Below are 24,228 nucleotides of genomic sequence, written 5' to 3' on the forward strand. Positions count from 1 at the left end.
ACTTTGTAATAGAATCGGGCACTGCTGACAAGCATGGAATTACTCATTCAGTTAGAATAGTAACTTAGTAGAATAGCAGCCTGAACATGTTTAAAGCTTCGTATCGGTGCATCAGTATTTCTACAGAGATATAAAGTTCCATTATAAGCCAATACAAAGGTGAAACAATACCTCCCAAATCCAAATGCTCTTTCTCCCTTCCCGCCTCCCTTCCCCCATTGGTATTTCACAGGAGGCCTGATCCAACTCCACTGAAGTGAGTAAGAATCTTTCCATAGGACTTAAATAAAGGTAGATTGTGTCCAAGCTTCTGTTCTCAGTTTTCTCATTCCCCCCCCCCTCAGTAAACCCCACATCCTTCCTCCCCTGACATGTCCTTGTATATCTTTTCTTGTATTTGTCTTCTTCAAAATGTAAGCACTTTGGGGCAGGAAACATGGATTATTTGTGTTTTTAAAGCACCCTGGGAATTTACGGCAGTATAGAAATGTTTTATAACAATAAAGACCTATAACAGTTTTCACACATTATATGCAAATCTCTATGTAGCTCTAAAGATATTGTGCTCAGGGTGTCATGATTCAACTTATTATAATTATAGGCAAATATACTTAATTTAGATTATGAGAAAACTACCCCCACATAACTGGCTGGGAGTGGGTATATGAGATAGACTAGTAAAAAATATACATGGATAAAGAGAAGCTTGCTTTGGAGATAAACTCTTGTGGACCAAATACTCTTCTGGTTTTAACGAGCTGAACGCTCTTGAACTGTTATTTACATAAGCAGAGCAGTTTCACCTTTTAGTTTAAAAAGCTCAAATAATTAAATTAACAAGCGTTGTTTGACCAGTAAATTTAAATTATATTTGCTCAATCAAGTGACTAATAAGAAGCTCTCTAGTTTTCAATGGTCTTTATTTTACTATAGATTGTAAGAATGCTTACTGAACGTAGATTGTCCACATCAATTCAGTTTATGCAAATAGACATGAATTGAACTATCATTTAGGCAAATATATGTAACAGTGTGACTCCAATCCTAGGCTATGTCTGAATTGCATTTGGCATGAGAGCACAAGAAAGCAAGAGAGCGCTTTGCATCACCCCTGATCCTAGGGTTAGCTGGGATCGGGCCAATGACTGGTGAAAGCCACTTGTCATAAAGATCCAGCAGTTGGGGATTGCCAGCACACAGGAATGCCATGGCTATACTGTTTCCTCCATTCCAGGCACAATCCCTAGTTGAGAAGTGGGATGTGTAGTAGCATGGGAGCAACTAAAGCAGCTCTAAGCCATGCCAGGACACTTCCAATGGCAGGACTATGGAGGCATTATGGAGCTTTACATCACCAGAGTGCTACAAAGTTGCACAGCAGAATATGTCCTTACAATAAGAAAAATAAAGAGGCTGATTATCACATGGGTACTATAAAAAAAAAGTATGAACATAAATTACTGTTCTACCAATGTTCAAGGAAGTTAAAGAATTAAATGACAAGTAAATAGAAAATTAGATTTCTATCAACTGACAAATTTGTATAACTTATTCTAGTTCTGAAATGGAGCTTGAACTTTTTCCTTTAATAGGTGCTTTAAAATGTAGTATTTTTTTCATACAGCAGTCAATAAGAAATACCTGTACAGTATAAGTTTTAACAGCATTTTTTTTCTGTTTGGGATACTAATCTTCAGGTTTTCAGTCTGCCAAAGTTCAGAAAGTAGTAGTTTCTCAGAAAAGAAAACATTTTCAAGTTTCAAATGGTAGAATTTTTATACTGGAAAATGTCTCTTCCATTGTTACATTTTCTTATAATCAGATGTTTTTAGTTAAGTTGGGAGGCCTTTCTTAACTCTCCATTTACTACAGATATTCCAAATTAAGATGGAATTAGGCAAATACTTAGAAGCAGTCAACTTTTTGGGCAATGCACTGCTATGAGAGATATAGATATGATGTGACAGTTGTTATAAATGTTTTAAAATATGTATTGAAGTATGATCTACCGCTTACCTTACTAATAGGTTGAAATTAGGTCATAAAATTAACAGAGATCTCATTTTAATTTTCTTCTAGATTTTATGTTCAAGGTATGAAAAAATGAAACAGATTAAATACTCTCTCATAGTCTTATCAGATATGGCAGGGCAACTTAGATTTAGAACATTACGGAAAGAGCAGACGCAGTTTCATATCCTGGCTATTGAAAGTAGCATTTTAGATCAAAGCTGTACATCAGATGCGATCCTCAAAAATATGACTATAAGGCCAAGTTCTGGTAAGCAGTGAACAACCCATGGAACAGGACTCGGTAATGCAAAGTGAACCGAGGAATGGAATTACTCATCCCTAAACTAGAGTAGATGCTGCAAACTGCATACTGTATGGGGATGGAAGCAGAGACAATCCTGCCCAACCCATATAAAGGATTAATTATGAAGGGAATAGAAAAATGGAAAGGAAGAAGCAGGATTCAGGGTGACAGTCTTCCTAACAAAAGGAAGATGTTTAGTGTAGGCCTGGAAGGCAGTGGCTCCCAGAGGCCTGAGAATTGTAGCCTGTCCAAAAAAAAGAGAGAGAGCAGCAAGACTTTTCTGAGGAGTAATCTGTAGACTAAGCTTCCTGGTTTTCTGACTCAGGATTTCCCTGATGCAGGGGTGCTGGAACAATTTGTATAGTAGAGGTGCTGAGAGCCATTGAACCAAACTGTAAACCCCTGTATATGATGATAACCACTTCAAGACAGGGGATGTGGTAGCACCCCCAGCACCTATGCCCTGATGTAAGGGAAAGCTTGGAGATCAGCTCTGCATGGATTTTTCTCTTTTGAGTTGAACTCAAACTCTTTGAAAGTCCAGTAAATTGAAGAGATTCTCTAGGCCTTCCTGAGGGAAATGAAAGGCCTAAGAATAGCCTGGTAGTTATATTATGCCCTGATTTTCAAAGGTGCTCAGCAGCTCCCATTAAACTCAATGGGAGGTGCAGGTATGCAGCATCTTTGAAAACTGGGCCACTTAATCCTAATTAGTTCTGACAAGTTAAGAATCAGTACAGTATGGGAGAAATGTAAAATTATGTAGTTACTGTTATCTGTTCAAATATGCTACTAGTCCTAACAGACATTAACCACCTGTTTCCTAAGAAGAGAAAAAGGCGTTCACCCGTGTTCATTGCAAGGCTATACTAAACTACTGATTACCAAATCTATGCTGCCTCAACTCTGAGTAAGTGTAATGGATATATTTATTCATCCACTGACTAGAGTGATGAATGCTTTTGTCATCATCCACTTGTATAGGACATGTAATATTACCATACCACACTTGAAAATGAAATGAAGACTTACATAAACATAAAGCTGTGAACACGTGGGAAAAATTTTCATGCATTAAACTGTGAAGTTAAATTATGATCATAGGGAAACGTTTTTATAAATCCACTGACGATGAAGTATCCACAGTACTGATAGAATTGCTTTGACCCCAAGCTAATGGTGAAACTGCTGCTTTTGCCTCATAACATAGATGCACAACAACAGCAACTCTAAGTTAACCGCACCTAAAGTGATAGCATACAAGTCTATCCATCATCGTTGTGGGAAGAAGTCTGAAGAAAGATCTTACAAGCTCAGAATGTAGGGCTTAATCATGCATCTTTTAATGCCCTAATGTACTAACCTGGAAGTTTCAAGTAAACTTGAAAGAACAAACAAACAGGAGGGCCAAAATTTTTAGAAGTGGTCACTTATTCTGGGTGCTTCCATTTTTGGGTGCTCAGTTTGAGACACTTGGCCTGACTTTCAGCAGTACTGGGCACTTGCTGTTTGCCTTGACATCAGTTGGAATTAGGGTACCCAATACCCAGGAAAAAAAATCAAACCCCAAGGGTATGCCTAAACTGCAGCTGGGAGGTATGATTTCCAGCATGGATGGACAGACTCACTCTAACTCTGCTTGAGCTAGCACGCTAAAAATAGTTGTTGAGCAAATGATACGAAAGACATTCACATCTCAAGAACAGGGTCAAATAGAACACACTTCAGAAGTCATCTAATACACGGGAAATGACTGCCCAGGAAGGAGTACTGCGGAAAGGGATCTGGGGGTCAGAGTGGTTCACAAACTAAATATGAGTCAACAGTGTAACGCCGTTGCAAAAAAAAAAACAAAAACAAAAACAAACCATCATTCTGGGATGTATTAGCAGGAGTATTGTAAGCAAGACACAAGAAGTAATTCTTCCGCTCTAATCCGTGCTGATTAGGCCTCACCTAATTGTGTCCAGTTCTGGGCACCGCATTTCAGGAAAGATGTGGACAAATTGGAGAAAATCCACCGAAGAGCAACAAAAATTATTAAAGGTCTAGAAAACATGACTATGAGGGAAGATTGAAAAAATTGGGTTTGTTTAGTCTGGAAAAGAAAAGACTGAGAGGGGACATAACAGTTTTCAAGTACAGTAACTCCTCACTTGAAGTCGTCCCAGTTAACATTGTTATGTTGCTGATTAATTAGGGAACATGTTCGTTTAAAGTTGCGCAATGACAACATTATAAAGTCCCTTATAACGTTGTTTGGCAGCCGCCTGCTTTGTCCACTACTTGCAGAAAGAGCAGCCCGTTGGAGCTAGCTGGTGGGGACTTGGAACCAGGGTGGACCGGCAGCTCCCCACTCCCTTAAGTTCCCTGTGCGGCAGCCGCCCAGCAGTCTATCAATTGTCAGCTGTCCCTTCCCCCACTGCCATGTGCTCCTCCTGCCCTCTGCCTTGGAGTCGCTCCCGGGAGCCTCCTGCTCGCTGTGTGGGGAGAAGGATGGGGGGCTAATGTCAGGGTGTCCCCCTCCCCCCAGCTTACCCCATCTCCATAGAGAAGGGGGGACACATGACAGGCCTCAGGATGGAGGGAGCTTGCTGGCAGCAGCTACTGTCTCAACTTGCTGATCTACTCAAAAAGGCAATGTACTTAAAGGGACAATGAGCATCTCAAACACACACACACACACAGGGTGTGTGATTCTGTCTGCCACACTGTCTCCCCTCCCTTCATTCGTGCTGCCTTGTAGAGTGAGGCTACATTAACTGGTTAACCCTTAAGGGCTCAGCTGAGTGACAGTTAATCATTTAGCAGTAAGGGATTCCTTGGGAAATATCCCACCCTCTGACTTCATCTCAACCAAGCTTCACAATCATCATTGCTGTGTACAGTATTAAATTGTTTAAAACTTGTGTGTGCACGTGTGTGTATACACACACACACACACACACGTCTTTTGTCTGGTGAAAAAAATTTCCCTGGAACCTACCTCCCGCCCCTCATTTACATAAATTCTTACGGGGAAATTGGATTCGCTTAAAGTTGCATTTTTCAGGAACATAACTACAACATTAAGCAAGGAGTTATTGTACATAAAAGGTTGTTACAAGGAGGAGGGAGAAAAATTGTTCTTCTTAACCTCTGAGGATAAGACAAGAAGCAATGGGCTTAAATTGCAGCAAGGGTGGTTTAAATTGGACATTAGGAAAAACTTCCTGTCAGGGTCGTTAGGCACCGGAATAAATTGCCTAGGGAGGCTGTAGAATCTCCATCATTGGGGATTTTTAAGAGCAGGTTGGCAAACACCTTTCAGTGATGGTCTAGATAATATTTAGTCCTGCCTTGAGTGCAGGGGACTGGACTAGATGACCTCTCAAGGTCCCTTCCAGATCTATGATTCTGTGTCTTCCAATGTATGTCATTACGAGATTATGAATAGGAGGGTGGTATGTAAGACACAAGAGGTAACTGTTCCACTCTAGTCACAACTGGTGACACCTCAGCTGGAGTAGTGTGTCCAGTTTTGGCCACCATATTTTAAGAAAAACGTGAACAAATTGGAAGAAGCTCAGAAGAGAACAAAAATTATGAGATTTAGAAAACATAACTTTTGAGGAAAGGTTGAAAGAATTGGGCATGTTTAGTCTAGAGAAGAGAAGACAGGGAGAGGACATGATAAGTCTTCAAATATGTAAAAGGTTACAAAAAGGATTGTGCACAATTGTTCTCCACGTCCACTGAGGGTAGGACAAGAAGTAATCAGCTGAATTTGCAACAAGGGAGATTTAAGTTAGATATTAGGAAAAGTTTTCTTACTATAAGGACAGTTGAGCACTGGAACAGGTTACCTATGGACTGGGAGATTGTGGAAACCCTGGATGTGGAAGTTTTTAAGAACAGCTTAGACAAATTCCAGTCAGGGATGGTCGAGGTTTACTTGGTCCTGCCTCAGAGAGGGGGATGGACTAGATGACCTCAATGTCTGTTCTAGCCATACATTTCTGTAACTCAAGAAAGATGTCCAAACACAACCATGATGAGATGGGATGGTTGGGATGACGATGAGCTGGGATGATTTAATTGGGGATTGGTCCTGCTTTGAGCTGGGGGTTGGACTAGATGACCTCCTGAGGTCCCTTCCAACCCTGATATTCTAGGATTCTATGATACAGTATTAACCTGTATGCACAAGAAATCTGTGCATAACAGCAACACTTTTATATTTAGCATCAAGGCCAAACTAGAATTTTAAAAGCACCATTATGTTTACAATACATTGTCAAGCAACTATTCCATTGCTGTACTTATGCAAGAGAGAGTCAGACAGGCATTTTGTATGAAGAAGGGTGGCTTGTGTTTAAAGCACTAGAATGGGACTCAGAAGAGCAGGGTCAATTCCCAGCTGTGTCGCAGACTTGGGGGGAGAAATGGGGGGGGGGTCTTGGGCAAGTCACTAAATCTCAGTGTGCCTTGGTTCTCCACCTGTAAAGTGAGGATAACAATACTTGCTGTATCTGTCATGTCTATTAAGATTGTAAGCTCTTCAGGGCAGGGACAGTCTCTTACTGTGTATATGTGCAGCCCAACAATAATGGTGCCCCAATTTGGTCAAGGTCTTTCGGCACTATTGTAATACAAATATTAATATTAGAAAGTAAAAATAAATTCATGTGTGAGTTTTAGAAGTATGACAAGTTGACTAGCTGGTACACAAACTTCTTAACAGTTGGCTGTAGCTTTACAATTCCTACTGGATGCCTACTATATTTGAGGTAAAGAAACTGAATGTTCATGACCACCAGGCTAACAAAGTCAGCAGTCTAAACAGTCCTTTAAACTTGATTTTCTTGTAAAATAGTGAGGTTGTTGTGAATTAAACTCATGAGCACTGGCTAGCAAAGCACTTTTTACTGTGTGTATTTCTCTCTTTCACTATGGACTCCAATCATGGCTCCATAATTACGACTGGGATGAACTGTGCACTTAAAGAAGGAATTCAGCTTCTGTGTTATGTATTGGAAAATACAGCAAATCATCCTGCAAACTGCAGCACTTGCTCTCCAGGTACAGAATGTATTCTTTGAGAATTTACAAGTAAATCTGTTAATTCTGCAAAACAAATATCCAGAATTTTTTATATTAAGTGGGCTCATCTGTTTGGCAAAAGCATTGTTATACCCCCTTTGTTCTTTAACATACCACATACACACTCACTCAAGCTTCCTCATTTTAATTTACTTATGTCTTATCTGAAGGACATTCAACAACAATCTGCATATTTTCCCTCTTAAACCATCAAGATCTCTTTAGAAAAAAATACCCACTTATTTTGGGCCACTCAATTGCTAGTTAAGAAGATGCTTTTCCAAGAATATTTCCTGTGCCGCATTCTTACTTCATACTGGTTTGTCACTGTCCATTAAAAATCTAATAAGCATTAGTCCTGTTTATCCCTTGTTCTCCTTTCTTCTGCAATTTCTTATCTGAAGTTCTTGCCCCTCTTCTTTTAACACCTCAAAGAGGTTAGCAGTATCTCTATGTTTTCACCCAATACATCACTACAACTTTCTAAAATGTGTTGATGGTTAATATTACCCTACTCAGTCCTTAATGTTCTGAAAGTTGATCGTGAACTGGCTTTAAATGCTGAAGCCTTCATTTGCCAAAGGACTTGTCAAGACCTTCTCTCTCTCTGTTGGTTCCTACTTCATCTAGCTCCTTATTCTTTATCTTGCCTGCTTTCATTCTATTCAGTCTGATTCTAGACCTCATTTTCTTCCCATTTTAACAGCTCATTGCTGTATAATGGAGTATTTCATCTCTCATCTCTAGAGCCCAGCAAATCTGCAGATATCCACTTCATATCCACAGACCGTATTTGCAGATCTCAGATCGAACGCAGATACAAATTTTGAATCCATGAAGGGCTCTACTCATCTCTTTGCATGTATTACATCTGTTTAGCTTTTCATCCTTCAAGCTGCTTTGGTATTATTAAATTCTATTGGCTAATTTAAACTGCCCAGCTAATCCCTACAAGGGGATCAGATGTTTCAAAAATCCACTATACAAAAAGACTCACATGAGAAGCTAAATAAGCATTTTTAAATAACCATTTTTCTTAAACACATTACTTGATCTGCAATATTCTCGTTTATTGAAGTTATGCATAGACTAACAAGAGCTATAGCAATTGCAGCAGGAATCCTACTAATAGCATGCTTTGTGTGTTGCAGGAGACATTTTTTACATTTCTGATAGCACTGAACTTTCAGGTTTTCAGTGATATTCCTATCATTTACAGCTGCTAAACTTACAGAATAAAAATCTGGAGCAAATAACCAATGACATTTAAAATTCAGAAAAGCCAGGAAGTCAAGTAATCTGGCCCTGCATTGACTTCTCTAAATTCCAGACAAGTCACAAAAAGAGACAGCCTGAGCATACAGTTCTCTCTAGGGAGCAAAAAGACCAATACATTTGGCTCTTCCAGTACCTCTTCCCAAAAAGGACTCCCGCCAATCTGTTCCATCTCAAACATCCTTTTTGAGGCTCACACTGGAAGGGAATTTCCTGTCTCTACATAGGTTGCTGGACCACAGTCTGAAAGTTCTGGTTTATTTTGACCAGGTTTTAGCTCCCCCCTCACCTCCAATAGACACTACTGCAGTAAGACTAATATGTGCTATGGAATAAATTTAGCCCCTTTTTGGTTATAGAATAGTTTTTGAAACAATCCTGATTTCTATAAATATATTAATTATTCATTCACTAAATCACTTCATATAATAACTTTCAATTTACTAGTTTATATAAACTGCTTACTTTGAGTATTTAGTCTTTGTTTTTGTCATATGATTGGTCACATGATATTGCCTGGATACTTCAAATTTCTTTTTTAACAGGAGAGTAACAAATTATGAATAACACATTTTCAGATGCATAATCAACTTTGCTAAGATTCATGAAACATTTGATATTCAGATATTTTCATAAATGACCAGGATTCATCTGAATATCCACAAATAACAAATAATGACCAATTCTGTGTTTTTATTCTCAAAATATTACTGGGTCTGTTTTTATTATTCAACCAGTTCTGCCAAATATCTTGCCTACATCTATGTCAAAATAAGCGAGACACTAGAATAGGTATGTTTTAAAAAGGCAAATGTGTACTTCACGTCCGATCTGGTTGTGACTGGATATTTCATCACATTATTCAGAAGTACCAAAAAGAGAATGTGAAGGAGGCCTAAAATACTGTTAGTAAGTTATCCAACCATACCTAAAGCAACAGAAAAATGTTCTGTCATCATTTCCATAAATAATAATATTATCAAAGAGGTTAACATAACTATCTAATAAGTGCATATTATAGTGAGTGTCTTAACAAATCATCTAGATGGGGTTATGCTAGGAACGTCTTGGATACTGGTCGACAAATTTGGGTTAGGAGAGAAAACACACATGATTCTCCACTATCTTGCATCATGTATAGCCATCCACACCTGTACAAAGTTGTGGGCATAAAACACTACTAAATCAAAATGGTAGTGTTTCACTCCTACTTTGTACTCATGCTGTTCTGGCCTCCAATTACTGTGGAAGAATTCAGATACTGGATACTAAATATAATACTGTGTGGTCACAATCGGAATAACAAGCCTTACTGTATGGTAAAGTGTTCCCCCGTGAATGTCCATATGTAGGGGCTGTAGGTGGTTCATTGGGTGTATGTTGGAAATCTGTATAGTATTACTCTATAGTTTACTGTAGCTAGGTTATGTAATTTTTCTCTCATTCTGTTCTGGTACAGGGAAAACGGAAAACAAATGTTAAATTTACACGAACTCTTATAGTCTTTATAAGTTGAGACATCTTGAAATCATCAATTAATAGAAGCCAGTGGCATCACGTGATGCTTGACATGATGAAACTATGAAAGAAACCAGCAGAAAGAATATTCTATCATTGCAGATTATTTTTATGTTGTATAAAACTTAGATACATTATATCAAGGCAGCTCTTCAATTTTTTTTTAATTTGACATGCTTATACCATTAAATTCAATTCCTGCCTGTTTCTTCTTCTCTTGACACCTGTGATTTTCTACTTGCTCTTGCTGCTGATAGAAAAAGCAACTCTCAGAAGAAAGTAAGAGGACAAAGGAGACACACTCCTATCTATTGTGAGGCAGAGCTTCAGCTGGTGTAAACTGTCATAGCTGCATTGAAATCAATGAATCTATGACATTTTATAACAGGGAAAAGCCTCAACTGGATCTTTGAAATACCTGGGTCCCTTTTCTTACAAATTTCTAATCCCTTAAAGACCAGGAAAACAATGCAATAATTTCATGAAAGATCTCTCAAGAGTCATCAGTGGAGTTACAGCCGGTGTGGAAATCTCATCCTTTTGCTGAAGGACAATGGGGAAACACATATTCCCTTGATTGCTCTGATTTTTCCCTACATTCTGGTATTCTAGCCTTTTTTTTTCTGCTCTTCCTCTCTCCTGCCGCCTTTCCTCCTTTTTATCCCCTCAGTTATCTTCTCTCCTTATCTTCATTCCATTCCTTTGTTCTCTTTCCCCTATTTCCCCCTCTCTTTCAGCATTTTGATATATTTGTGCCAATACAGGAAAAATACATGGAGTACAGAAAATATTAGACTTTGGGAGTGGGTTACACTCATTTGCTCTCTTTTGTTACTCTGTTTTTCATAAAATCTCTCAAAGTGCCTGAAACAGGAGGTAAGTTTCTATAGAGCACATGCTAAATAAATTCAGAAACACTGGAACTATAATTTTTCAGGGAATAATCAAGGAGATAAGGTCAATTTCCACATTTAGGGGCCATATTTTAAAGGTATTTTGTAGGGCTGTCAAGCGATTAAAAAAAGTAAACAATTAATCGCACTGTTAAACAATAACAGAATACCATTTAAACATTGTTTATGTTTTCTACATTTTCAAATATATTGATTTCAATTACAACACAATACAAAGCGTACAGTGCTCACTTTATATTTATTTTTGTTTACAAGTATTTGCACTGTAAAAAAGAAATAGTATTTTTAAATTCACCTAACACAAGTACTGTAGTGCAATCTCATTATTATAAAAGTTGAATTTACAAATGTAGAATTCTGTACAAAAAACTGCATTCAAAAATAAAACTGTAAAATTTTGAGAGACTGCAAGTCCACTCAGTCCTACTTCTTATTCAGCCAGTTGCTCAAACAAGTTTGTTTACATTTGCAGGAGATAAAGCTGCCTGCTTCTTGTTTACAAGATCACCTGAAAGTGAGAACAGGCGTTCTCATGGCACAGTTGTAGTCGGCATCGCAAGATATTTATGTTCCAGATGTGCTAAATATTCACATGTCCTTTCATGCTTCAACCACCATTCCAGAATACATATGTCCATGCTGATGACTGTTTCTGCTCAACAACAATCCAAAGCAGAGCGGATCGATGCATGTTCATTTTCATCATCTGAGTCAGGTGCCACCAGCAGAAGGTTGATTTTATTTTTTGGTGGTTCGGGTTCTGTAGCTTCCACATCGGAGTTTTGCTCTTTTAAGACTTCTGAAAGCATGCTCCACACCTCATCCCTTTCAGATTTTGGAAGGCACTTCAGATTCTTAAACTTTATGTCTAGTGCTGTAGCTATCTTTAGAAATCTCACATTGGTACCTCCTTTGCGTTTTGTCAAATCTGCAGCAAAAAAGTGTTCTTAAAACAAACAACATGTGCTAGGTCATCATCCAAGACCTCTATAATATGAAATATACGGCAGAATGTGGGTAAAACAGAGCAGGGAACATACAATTCTCCCCCAAGGAGTTCAGTCACAGATTTAATTAACGCATTTTTTTCAAACGAGTGTCATCAGCATGGAGGCATGTCCTCTGGAATAGAGGCCGAAGCATGAAGGGGCCTACGAATGTTTAGCATATCTGGCACGTAAGTATCTTGTAATGCCAGCTACAAAAGTGTCATGTGAATGCCTGTTCTCACTTTCTGGTGACATTGTAAACAAGAGGGCAGCATTATCTCCTGTAAATGTAAACAAACTTTTTTCTCTTAGCGATTGACTGAACAAGAGGACTGAGAGGACTTGTAGGCTCTGAAGTTTTACATTGTTTTGTTTGCGAGTGCGGTTATGTAACCAAAAAAAACCAAACCCCTACATCTGCGAGTTGCACTTTCACGACAAAGATTGCACTACGGTACTTGTATGAGGTGAATTGAAAAATATTATTTCTTTTGTTTATCATTTTTACAGTGCAAATATTTATCAAAATTAATACACACGGATTTCAATTACAACACAGAATACAATATATATGAAAATGCAGAAAAACATCCAAAATATATAATAAATTTCAATTGGTATTCTATTGTTTAACAGCATGATTAAAATCACAATGTTTTTAATCGTGATAAATTTTTTGAGTTAATCGTGTGAGTTAATCGCGATTAATCAACAGCCCCATTATATAGGAACTTAATTCCCACTGATTGAGTCAGATACTTAAACATGTCTTTACAAATCTGGTCCTAGGTCACTAAAATGAATCCAATTCATTGAGGCTATCATTGTGGTGGTTATTCTGTGGACAATATTAATTGGGGTCCTCTGTACAGTTCCTGCTGAACAAGTGATGTTCTAATGAAAACTATGACATTTTTGGCATTCTCAGCACAGAGGCCAAGGACTAAATGGGGATGGAGACTAAACTACCCTCAGAGGTAGTCCCTCAAAGTCAGAATTGAGGCACACAGATTGAAAAGAGTAGAAAATCTTGCTCTCCCATTTCCTATTCTGTACCAATTCCATTGATAGACAGAGGAGTTAGGTCTCCAGGAGTGTTAATCTGGCATCTCTGGCAAGCTCTGTATTGACAAAAGAATTAAGGTGCTGTCTAATGCATGTTCACAAAGAAGAGTAGAAAAGAGGTTCCACTTTCTCAGAGATCAGCAGTCATGGTATTCCAAAATAAATTAACCATAGTTCAAGAAAAAATGAATTAATTGTTCCAGAAGCAGCTATACAAAGAACTCTAAACATAGTCCTTCACATAGAAAACACTGCTGAATAAAGCAAAAGCCCTGCACATATCCAGTCACAGGACTACAAAAGGAGAAAATTATAGTGTAAGAAATTAATAAACTTTGCCAGCAGTATCAGCAGCAGTTACACAGACCTCCCAGCCTGGTCTTGAAACCTTCCAGCCATTCAAAGATTGGAGCAGTTGCAAAGAATAAAATAAAGGAAAGAGCACAGCTCCCCTTCCTCTGGTAAAAGCAGAGTTAGAGAGCACCCTCTTCTTCCCTTGTTGAGGTGGTGAGAGCTTCAGCCACTGAGCAGCTGAATACAAATGTTTGTCAGCTAGATGCAAATAAAACGAACTTGAAAGAGATAAACCTGGTATGTTAAGTTTCAGAGTAACAGCCGTGTTAGTCTGTATTCGCAAAAAGAAAAGGAGTACTTGTGGCACCTTAGAGACTAACTGTGCCAACTGTGCCCACATATCTATTCAGGGGACACCATCACAGGGCCTAATAACGTCAGCCACGCTATCAGAGGCTCGTTCACCTGCACATCTACCAAAGTGATATATGCCATCATGTGCCAGCAATGCCCCTCTGCCATGTACATTGATCAAACTGGACAGTCTCTACGTAAAAGAATAAATGGACACAAATCAGATGTCAAGAATTATAACATTCATAAACCAGTCGGAGAACACTTCAATCTCTTTGGTCATGCGATTACAGACATGAAAGCTGTGATATTACAACAGAAAAACTTCAAATCCAGACTCCAGCGAGAGACTGCTGAATTGGAATTCATTTGCAAATTGGATACAATTAACTTAGGCTTGAATAGAGACTGGGAGTGGCTAAGTCATTATGCAAGGTAACCTATTTCCCCTTGTTTTCCTAACCCCCCCTTCCTCAGAGGTTCTTGTTAAACCCTGGATTTGTGCTGGAAATGGCCCACCTTGATTATCATACACAATGTAAGGAGAGTGATCTCTTTACATAAGCTATTAACAGCAGGAGAGTGGGGTGGGGGGAGAGAAAACCTTTTGTAGTGATAAACACCCATTTTTTCATGATTTGTGTGTATAAAAACAAACATCTTCTGTATTTTCCACAGTATGCATCCGATGAAGTGAGCTGTAGCTCACGAAAGCTTATGCTCAAATAAATTGGTTAGTCTCTAAGGTGCCACAAGTACTCCTTTTCTTTCTGGTATGTTAACTGTCACTGTACTACAGCTGGTAAATGTTCTGCTTATTATGCACTGAAATCACCATCTCTCTCTCTCACACACACACACACACAGAAGTCATTTTAAAAAAAAAAAGTCAGTGGAACACCAGAGGCAAGTATGCAGCCGTCACAATATTACTGCTGGCTGGTGGGCAGCATGGTGCACATGACGACATCATTGAGTACAAAAAAGTCTTCCATATTATCCTCTCCTCCTTTTCTGCTCAAACGGTCTTTCACTACTGGTCACACGGTCGCTCATGGAGCATATTTGTGCCAGCAAATATTATTCATTCTAAGAAGAACGGAAGAATGGCCTTGTGTTTAAAGCACTGAGCTGGGACTAGAGAAATTTGGGTTTGATTCCTTGCTCTACCACAGACCTTGGGCAAGTTCCAATCTCTGTGCCTCAGGTCCCCATCTGTAACATGGAAAAAAATAATACTTCCTTTGCCTGTCTAATCTATTTAGATGATAAGCTCTTTGGGCCAGAGACTGACTCTTACTATGTGTATTTACAGCACCTAGCACAGGGGTAGGCAACCTACGGCACGCGTGCCCACGAGAGCCGATTTTCAGTAGCACTCACACTGCCTGGGTCCTGGCCACTGGCCCGGGGGCTCTGCATTTTAATTTAATTTTAAATGAAGCTTCTTAAACATTTTTAAAACCTTATTTACTTTACATACAACAATAGTTTAGTTCTATATTATACTTGTAGAAAGAGACCTTCTAAAAACATTAAAATGTATTACTGGCACGCAAAACCTTAAATTAGAGTGAATAAATGAAGACTCAGCACACCACTTCTGAAAGGTTGCCGACCCCTGACCTAGCACAATGAGACTCCTATCTCAAGTAAGGTTGGTAGGTGCTACAGTAATGCAAATAAAAAGTGCCTCCTGTTGCACAGAGAATTAGCCTATTGGTAATTATAACATTGGTTGTGCTAAACCTGCTCATAGTTCATAATGGATGGTGGGAGCTGCCCTGACCTGATGTTCATCTCTAAAGACGATATAGGCACACCGATACCTGCGTCACAGATGGCCCTTGACAATTTTCCAAACAACCAGCACAGACCAGTACTAATCCCTAGTGACATTCAAACCCCAGTTCTCTACTCAAAACTGGCACTGCACTGGAACCTCAAAAAGCAGACCAGGCCACCTTCACTACAATTGTTGAAAATACAATCTCCCACATTCCCCCAATGCTGAAAACTTTTGACCATTTTACTGAGCTCCTAATCACCCACTACAAAGGATAACATCCCCTAGGGACACAGGCCATTGTACGGACTGCAGAGAACCAAGAGCTCCTGCACAAATATGATGACTGTAGAGACCCAGAAATTGGACAAGCCCTCCTGGCATCACTGTTGGAAATGGTGGCTTGAATGTGTAGAAGGTCTAAACTTCACACGCTCAAGACAATGCACCTGGAACCTGCTAAGACACCGGGGGCCTACAAATCCTGCACATGCCACTAGGCCACACGTGAAAGTTAATGGCATCATTGCTAAACATCTTTAGACCTCAAAACAGCCAATAGATAATCAATATCACAGACAAGCCTGGCATCAACTCCTGCAGGTGACATCCACATGCACTCCATCATCCCCCTGGTCTGGACCATTCACAAGAGATTGATGCAACCATTGCAGTCACAAAACTGGGAAAAGACTGCATCGATCCCAAGTTCTCATATATTCTGGGTCCACTGCCATTGAACTGGATGATGCAGCTTTTCACCAGCATCCTGAAAAAAATCCCTGTGTGTAGAGAAAAACCAAGCTCATTGCACACCTAAGGCCTGGAAAACCTGCAGATGACCCTTCTAGTTATAGGAGAATCTCCCTCTTGAGCACAACCTATAAAATGATGGAGATTATGATTCCGAACCAACTCGGCCCTGCTGTGGAAGCCAGCCAACCCAAGGAGGAAGCTAGTTTCCAACTGCACAGAAGTTGCTCTGACCAGGTCCTGGCCTTCACTACAAACATCTAGGCCAGACTCCAGTGAAACTTACGACTGGTACTGCTTTCATTGATCGGTCAGTGACATATGACTCAGTCTTAAAGGACGGACTGCTACTGAAACTGGCCAAAATTCTCCAATGCATGAGGATTCTCCAGTGGCTGAATCCCATGCTTAGCAGCCGAAGGATGTACATATACCTCAGAGATCAAACCAGCAAGCCACACACTGAGTAATGGGCTATCGCAAGACTCTGTACTTGCTCCCACACTTTTCAATGTCTGCACAAGAGATATGCCTGAAGTGACAGTGCAGAAGTTTGCGTATGCTGCTGATTTGGCGCTCACAAATGAGGCCCATAGTTTTAAAGAATTTGAAGTAACCCTTACATCTGACCTTAAGATCATGGTGGAGTGCTTGCAAAAATGGAAGTTGAGATCAAATTCAAGCAAATCATTAGTCTCTTCTTTCCACCTTGACAACAGAATTGCACAAACACTCTAATTGTTACGTTTTGTAGTGAAACTGTGCAGTATGCCCAAAGTCAACATATCTCAGTGTCATTCTTGACTGCACACTGACCACCTCAAGAAAAGTAGCCTCCAAAGTGAAGACTTGCATCAACATTATCCAAAAGTTAGCAGGAACAAGCTGGGGATCAACTGCCCCACTACTACAAACATCAGCCTTTACTGGTGTACTCAGTTGCACAGTACTGTGCACTGGTGTGGACAAGAAGCTGCCATACCCAACTTGTGGACAGGTATTTGAATTAGACCATGTGAATCTTCACAGAAACTATAAAATCAGCACCACTTCTGTGGCTTTCTGTATTAGCAAGCATCAAAACTCCAGCTATCTGTCAAGATATAGGCACAGCATGAGAACTTAAACATGCCAAAGACTACCTGAGCTTTCCATCTGGCAGGTTATGGACAACATATCCCAACAATTCCTGAAACTGCTAAAATCTCTATGGACCACATACGACCACTTCATGTCTCTGGATCCGGCCAGGCAATGGCAAAGTACCTGAAACTCATCCACCATTCCAAACAAGCATATTATTACTGACCCATCCAGCTGCCCTCCTGGTTTCAACCTGCCATGCAGACTTTGGAACACGCTGAACTGCATCCAAACAAACCATGGAAGACCCAGCTAGTTCACGCACATGTGGAAAATCAAAGATTCCCCTTTGTGCGACTGCGGTGAGAACACCCACACCGTCAAACACATCATAATGCAGTGCTGCAAATATGGATTCAAAGGTGAAATGGATGTTATCCCCAGCACCACAGAGGAGACCTTGAAATGGCTTATGGACTTACAACTGCATCTCTAGAATGTTGCTCTGCAGATGCCATATGCGTGCGAGACAGATCAATGGTGGGCAACTTAGATAAAGCAAATGACTTTATAAAGTACATATCCTTCTTGAGCTGTAGTACAATAGCATTGCTGACTAGCATTTAACACAAGTATCTTGAAAATTAACCTTTTGCCATCTGTGTGGCTGCAGGCTCTCCAGAATTGTTGATCTCTGAGGCTCTAAACAAGTCCAAAGTCCAAGACCTCCGAACGGTTCCAAAAGGACTTTTCACCACATCCACTGACACTGTTGAACTGCTTCTCTTTCCCATGCTGTTGCTACCATAAAAGACATCAGGAATACTGGTGTGTGACCCTCTCTTTGATATACCTTTTGTAGGACAAGCAGGAGCTTTCATAGAAGACTTCAGTCCGACCTACCACATAAGAATCAAGAGGCATTTACTTCTATCCTATTCCACTGACTCCCACTCCCCAATCCCTTCCAGCACCACCATGTCCACACACAGTGAGCCTCCATAACAGCACCATAGCCTGAGGATTCTCTTTCTTCAGTGCTCTGGTAGGGGGCCAGCGCACTTTCCTTCTCCCTGTAGCCCACAGTGGAACCAGCATCTCTTCTTTCCCTCAGACTCTCTGAGTTTCGATTTGGGCCTGTATACCTCCCAGATAATTAATTTTAAAAGACAGCACTGCATGCAGAAATACAAGGATGCAAGCTTCCTTTGAATGAAGGGCCTGGCCCTAGAAACCTTTACTCATACAAGTAATCCTTTCTCAAGTAGTCTCACAGAAGTAAGTGGGGCTATTGACATGAGTAAAAACCACTTGTGTGCATACAATAAGGATTGGGGCTTTGAATGGGGGGGGGAATTATTTTACACATACATACACACGAGACTGGGGGCAGAATATTTATTTCAGTATATAACCTTTTCATAACTCATTCAATTTTAAGCAACAGACAAAATCAAGTGCCTTAACTTTCCAACAGATTGAACATAATGTGACTACAAACCAAAGAGGAGGAGTTGACCACAAGAACAGCTTTTGATAGTAAGTACAAAAGGTCATTGTATATATCAGAAGAAAATAAGGCAGGCTCTCCAAAACAGGTTCTGCTTTCTTGTTATCCCAGCAGCTAGTCTCAAGTTAAATACTGTAATCATGCCAGTCATTAGTTACTGCTTAGCCTCCTGTCTCCAGCCCGGAAATTAGTCTGCTAGGAGCCCAGATAGCTGAACAAGCAGTCACGTTTTATCATATAACTGAGTCTGGGAGGCCAATCTGAAGGAAAGCTACATGTGTTATATATTAGGGGGAAAATACCTAATTTAAAAGACCTTAATTTACAGAACAATAAAAACTATGCATTTGAAAATACAGTAATGTAAAAAGTAAACAAGACAAAGTCTTTTAAAACTCTAATGTGATTTACAAGGGAAGTTCATCTAAACTTTAACTATAACATTTTAGTTTAAAAATTAAGGACTGTTGCTTAAAAGCTTGTTTCAGAAGCAAACTACAGAGTTTTGTTTTGTTTGTTTTACTGTGAACTATTATTAAGGTGCCTACTACCACCACTGTACATAAGAATCAGGCCTTTTTCATCATGTTGTAAAGCAATTTTATTTTATTACTAAAGGAAAAAATGTAAAATTGCAAATTGCCATTGAAAAGAACAGACACGCATTATATTTTACAGAGTTCTGTGTATGCTAGCTTACAGAAACCACATGAGATTAATGTTTCCCATAATTTTAAAATGACCAAAATATATGTTGGGGATACTATTTTTAATGAGCAATACTGTTGCTCATGACTTCATCCTTATTTATTTATTTTACAGGAATAGATGATTCAATATTCATATTTCATGGAAAACCTTTTTGAAAGACAGCAAGCATATCTACCATTAACACAGGCTGAAATTCCCCTTTTCCAGACGGTCCTCACGTACCACTTAAGTTCTCCAATACCCCCTAAATAACAGTGGCTCAGACTGAGCAGACCAACAGGGAGAGCTAGATGCCTCTTGCATGCTACAGAGGTGGGCTCATTGCCAATGCCAGATTTATCAGCCTGAAGGTGAGCATGGAGGGTGAGCTATGTGCCCATGGCATCTGTATACAACATGGTCAGAAACATCCATACAAGGGGGCACTAGGAGAATGAACTGCTATCCCAGCCCATAGGCTAGAATATTGGCCACACAGTGGTTGCACTTCTGCCATGCAATCTGCTCACTGAGTTGGGGGTTTGATTCTGTCCACTCCCACCAATCCCTAGGCACGGTTTGATGAATTTCACCCATAATGAGAAGACTTACAAATTCTAAATATCTTCCAAGTATTTTTAAAGTTGTGCCTGAAAACATTGTTCTCTCCCCTTTCCTCAGGAAGTGTTTCTTCCCCCACCCCCCAGTTTAATTTTACTAATATAAAGTACATTAATCCATAGACATACATTGTTTAAAATAAACCTTGAGACCGATACACAATTGTTTTTTCCATCTTTAATTATTTCAGAAACATCTACCAGGATTGCTTTAAACCACAGATCAAAAATATGCCACCACACCTATAAGGTATATTGCCTGTTCACATAAGGATATTATATTACTCAGAAAGCATGCATTTAGACTGAGCAATTAATGTCAGATTAGGATCACACAGTCAGACCTTTGTTGATATTAAATGAGCAAAGGAAAGTGTGTAATAGTATGATACTGGTTCTGCTTTCAGCATCAGGCTAGAAGAAAGTCTTCATGACTTCCAGAATATATAACAATGTTGCAAAATTCTGCTCAGAGTTCCTTCCATTGATTTAAATGGAGTTGCTTTGTACTTTCAGCAGTGTAACAGAATGCAGAATTTGGACACAATTACTATGGTTGAAATTTTTAATTAAGCTAATTTTCTTGCTGGTCAGTTATATACTGCAGGCTAAAACCTCAGGTGATATTGTCATCCCTATCTGGCATGTCACTCTCTGTTCCTGTACACTCAGGCTAAGACTTTGAAAGCCACCTAAAAGATTTGGATGTCTAAATTTTATCCATCCAAATCCCGCAGGTGGCTTTGAAAATCTGAATCTAAAGTTTCTAATGAATTGTCAGAAAGCAGATTCTGGGACTGACATCTAAAACTCAACAGAAACTGTAAATACATAAGCTGGAGCATCTTCCTCTCATAGAATCTATACAAAAAAAAATCCAAAACCATCTTCACAGCCAGATTTTGGCCCATTTACTCCATGAAGGATCCCACGGAAGTCAATGGGACTATTTTCCGAGTAAGGATAGCAGAATCTGGTCCTCAGAACGTCTTAGTCTGATCTCACACTGGTGAGAATCAGGAGTAATTCCTTTGAAGGCATTGGCATTCTACTGAAACCAGCATAAGAAAGATCAGAATCAAGGCTATTACATTCAAGAGAAACCAAACAACAATATTCACACACAAGCACCCCTCCCCCCCAATGCAACAAAAACAATGTTTTATTATTCAGATAACAGCTTCATGTCCCTTGGGTATAACCTGAACCATTAAATTTGTATATGAGTTTTCTCCACTCTGAACTAAAGCTGAGATGCTCAGCTCCCTTAGGCTCCTTTGAAAATCCAATATAAATGAAGTGCACACATTTTACCCAATGAAGAGGATTTCCACATATTTGTACATATATCAATATAATTCCCAACAGACTGCTGCTTCATATTACTTTCCACATTAATTAGTCTAAAGCAAAAATATACCAGAATTAGGTCTGGAGTTCATAGTCCCCATGGGATTTACTGGATAAGTAATGTATTATAATACCAAACACTAATCTAATAGTGGTAACTCTTAAAATCTGATATTCAGATTGACAGCAACAGGCAGTTAGACACAAAGAGCCAAATTCATCACTTATGTCACTCTGCTGCTTGTGGCAAAGTATTGTAACCTCTAGTAATTTGCCTTTCAGTGGGTATATAAAACAAGTCAGGAATAGCAGGAATCAGGGCTTGCTCTATATTACTCCCCTTGTGTCAGTTTCTTTTCCTGCTACACTTCTACCCATTTAGCATGTAAGTTACACATGCAGTGTGTGTCAAATAAGTGTAAGATATATAAAAGTGGTAAAATACTGTGTTTTCTAATCACATTTGAACACTATATATATACTGAAGCTGAAACAAATAATTCCCTGGAAGCTGTTCCTCCTTATACTAGGTCTGAATTTAACCCCAGTATGAACCTCAAAGTTAAGAAGTCTATTTTCCCCATCAATGCACGTACATCTCCCTTGCGCAAATGGAACTAAGTACTTGCCTCTACAGGAGAGCAAACTCCTAAATTTAGGTGTTTAAAACAACAGAGGATGATCAAAGATTCTTGAGGCACAATGCCACTACTTTATAAAGGGCAATCCTATTGAGTATTTTAATGAGGGGGTAGGATAATGCATTCTAGCCATTAGCTTTTCACATCTCTGTTGCTCTCTTCTTCATTATGCTTTTTGATGAGAAAAGTTATTTGCAAACACACTGAAAATAAACTGGGCCAGAGAAAGACAAAGAACATTATTTTTGCCAAGCAAACCAGCATCAACTTAAATGAATGCTGACAGGATAACATTAAAGGACGTACAATTCTAGTGATTATTTTGAAAAGCAGTCTTCAAGAACATTTTAAATTAGAAAGTATGTTGAGTGACATTTCACTTTTAGCTCAATTTAGTATTAGCGTTCTTTTTGTTTGCCTGACAGATCAGAAGTATTTGGCAGGGATATTTGACATTGTTCATTTGAAGGCCTTGTGGTTTAAAAATAAAGAGAATACTCCTAGCTGTCATCTGCAACGTAAACTGAAGTATAACATATTTTGAGAGGGAAATATATTGTAAACCTGTTAACTGATCACCTGATTCCCGTTATTCTAAATTTTTATATATGGAACTATTGTCTTTCAAGATTAACATGACAATTATAGTTCAAATTCAACCAAAAACAATTTTGTTTATGTTTAGTACTAAATACTTCCAGCATTGTTGCTAGTGACATGGCTAGGACTGACGTTTCTATCCTTGTAATAAATAAGCTGATGGCTTCTTCAGTAATAATAGTAAAATGATAAAATTACTAAATTAGGTCCTAATTCAGAAAAGCACCTAAAGATGTGCTTTCCTGGATAGATATGCTTTCTAGAATCATGGCCTTAGACAGTTATTATAATTTATCCATTTTTTCTTATTTTAAATGTTTCTTTAAGGCACTCTCACATCAGCATAAATAGCTCTATATATTTTCTTTAAACAATTACTGTATGGAAAACTGGGCCAAATTCTGCTCAGTAACAATTCTATGGTTCCAGTTCAATCAACAGATCTGACCCAGCGCACTCAGGGTAACTGACAGTAGGGTTTGGCCCACTGTCTATTGAATTTAGATAAAAGATAATGAGAAATCTATAAGAACACAGCTTTTTCTCAATCACAACAAAAGCATTGTAATTTTCCGTTTGCCAACCAGATATGCTACAGTCACAAAGGAAAGAAAAATATTTTGAACAAAAGGCTTATTATAAACTTGCTTTCAAATTTGTTTATTCCTTTCTCTCCTTATTTTTCTTACCTCTTTCGCACTGAGGGCCAGTAAATCCATACACGCATGCACAGCGATTGGGTCCAATACAACGTCCTCCATTCTGGCAACCATTTTCACAGACAGCTGTGTTTGAAAAAAGTTGAAATTCTGATGTAATATTAATAGTATATCTTTGTAATCTATTTAAAATAAATTAACAAATAAATATACCTCATTGGCATTAGTACAGAACAGCAGATAGTCAAGGCTCAAAGACAGTTTTCAGTCAAATCTGCTCAAAAACTTTAGACTAAAACTTTTCATAATTACTATAAAGCTAAGGGAGATGTTTTGTTCATTCAGAACTCAAAAACTATTAGCTATACAAAGATCAAATTGGGTTTACCCATTAATCCCAAACAAGAATTTATAATTAGGATTAGTTTCGCAAGTTTTTTTAAAAAGTAAAATTCTTTAAAATATTGATCAAATCTGAAAAGTGCCATTGTAAAAATAGCATATGGGGGGTCCATGTTTATTAGAGATGGTAGGAAATCTTTGATGAAAATCAAATTTCAATGAAAAAAATTTTGATCTTTTTTATTGGTTTCTGATGAGCTCTAATGTTAAAGTTCTTTCAATTTACAAGTAAAAATGATTTTCTAACTGCCCTACAAACTCAATCTGGACCTGAAATCCATGTTGGGTTCTTTTCTTCTTACATGTCGTCCCTAGTAATAAAGATT

The 24,228-nt window shown here is 38.8% G+C and overlaps 1 protein-coding gene across 4 annotated transcripts in view; it reads right to left on the minus strand.

Moving 5' to 3' along the window:
* The window catches only part of FBN2 (fibrillin 2), a 254,563-nt gene that overhangs the window by 220,025 nt on the left and 10,310 nt on the right, over positions 1–24,228 (minus strand). For all 4 annotated transcript variants that reach the window (XM_084629192.1, XM_084629191.1, XM_084629190.1 and 1 more), the window contains exon 5: positions 23,531–23,626. In XM_084629192.1, the coding sequence (XP_084485318.1) occupies positions 23,531–23,626 (96 nt within the window). The remainder of the gene's footprint in view (positions 1–23,530; positions 23,627–24,228) is intronic.

The sequence above is a fragment of the Lepidochelys olivacea genome, assembly GCF_965140295.1.
Source record: "Lepidochelys olivacea isolate rLepOli2 genome assembly, chromosome: 5".
Taxonomy (NCBI): Eukaryota; Metazoa; Chordata; order Testudines; family Cheloniidae; genus Lepidochelys; species Lepidochelys olivacea.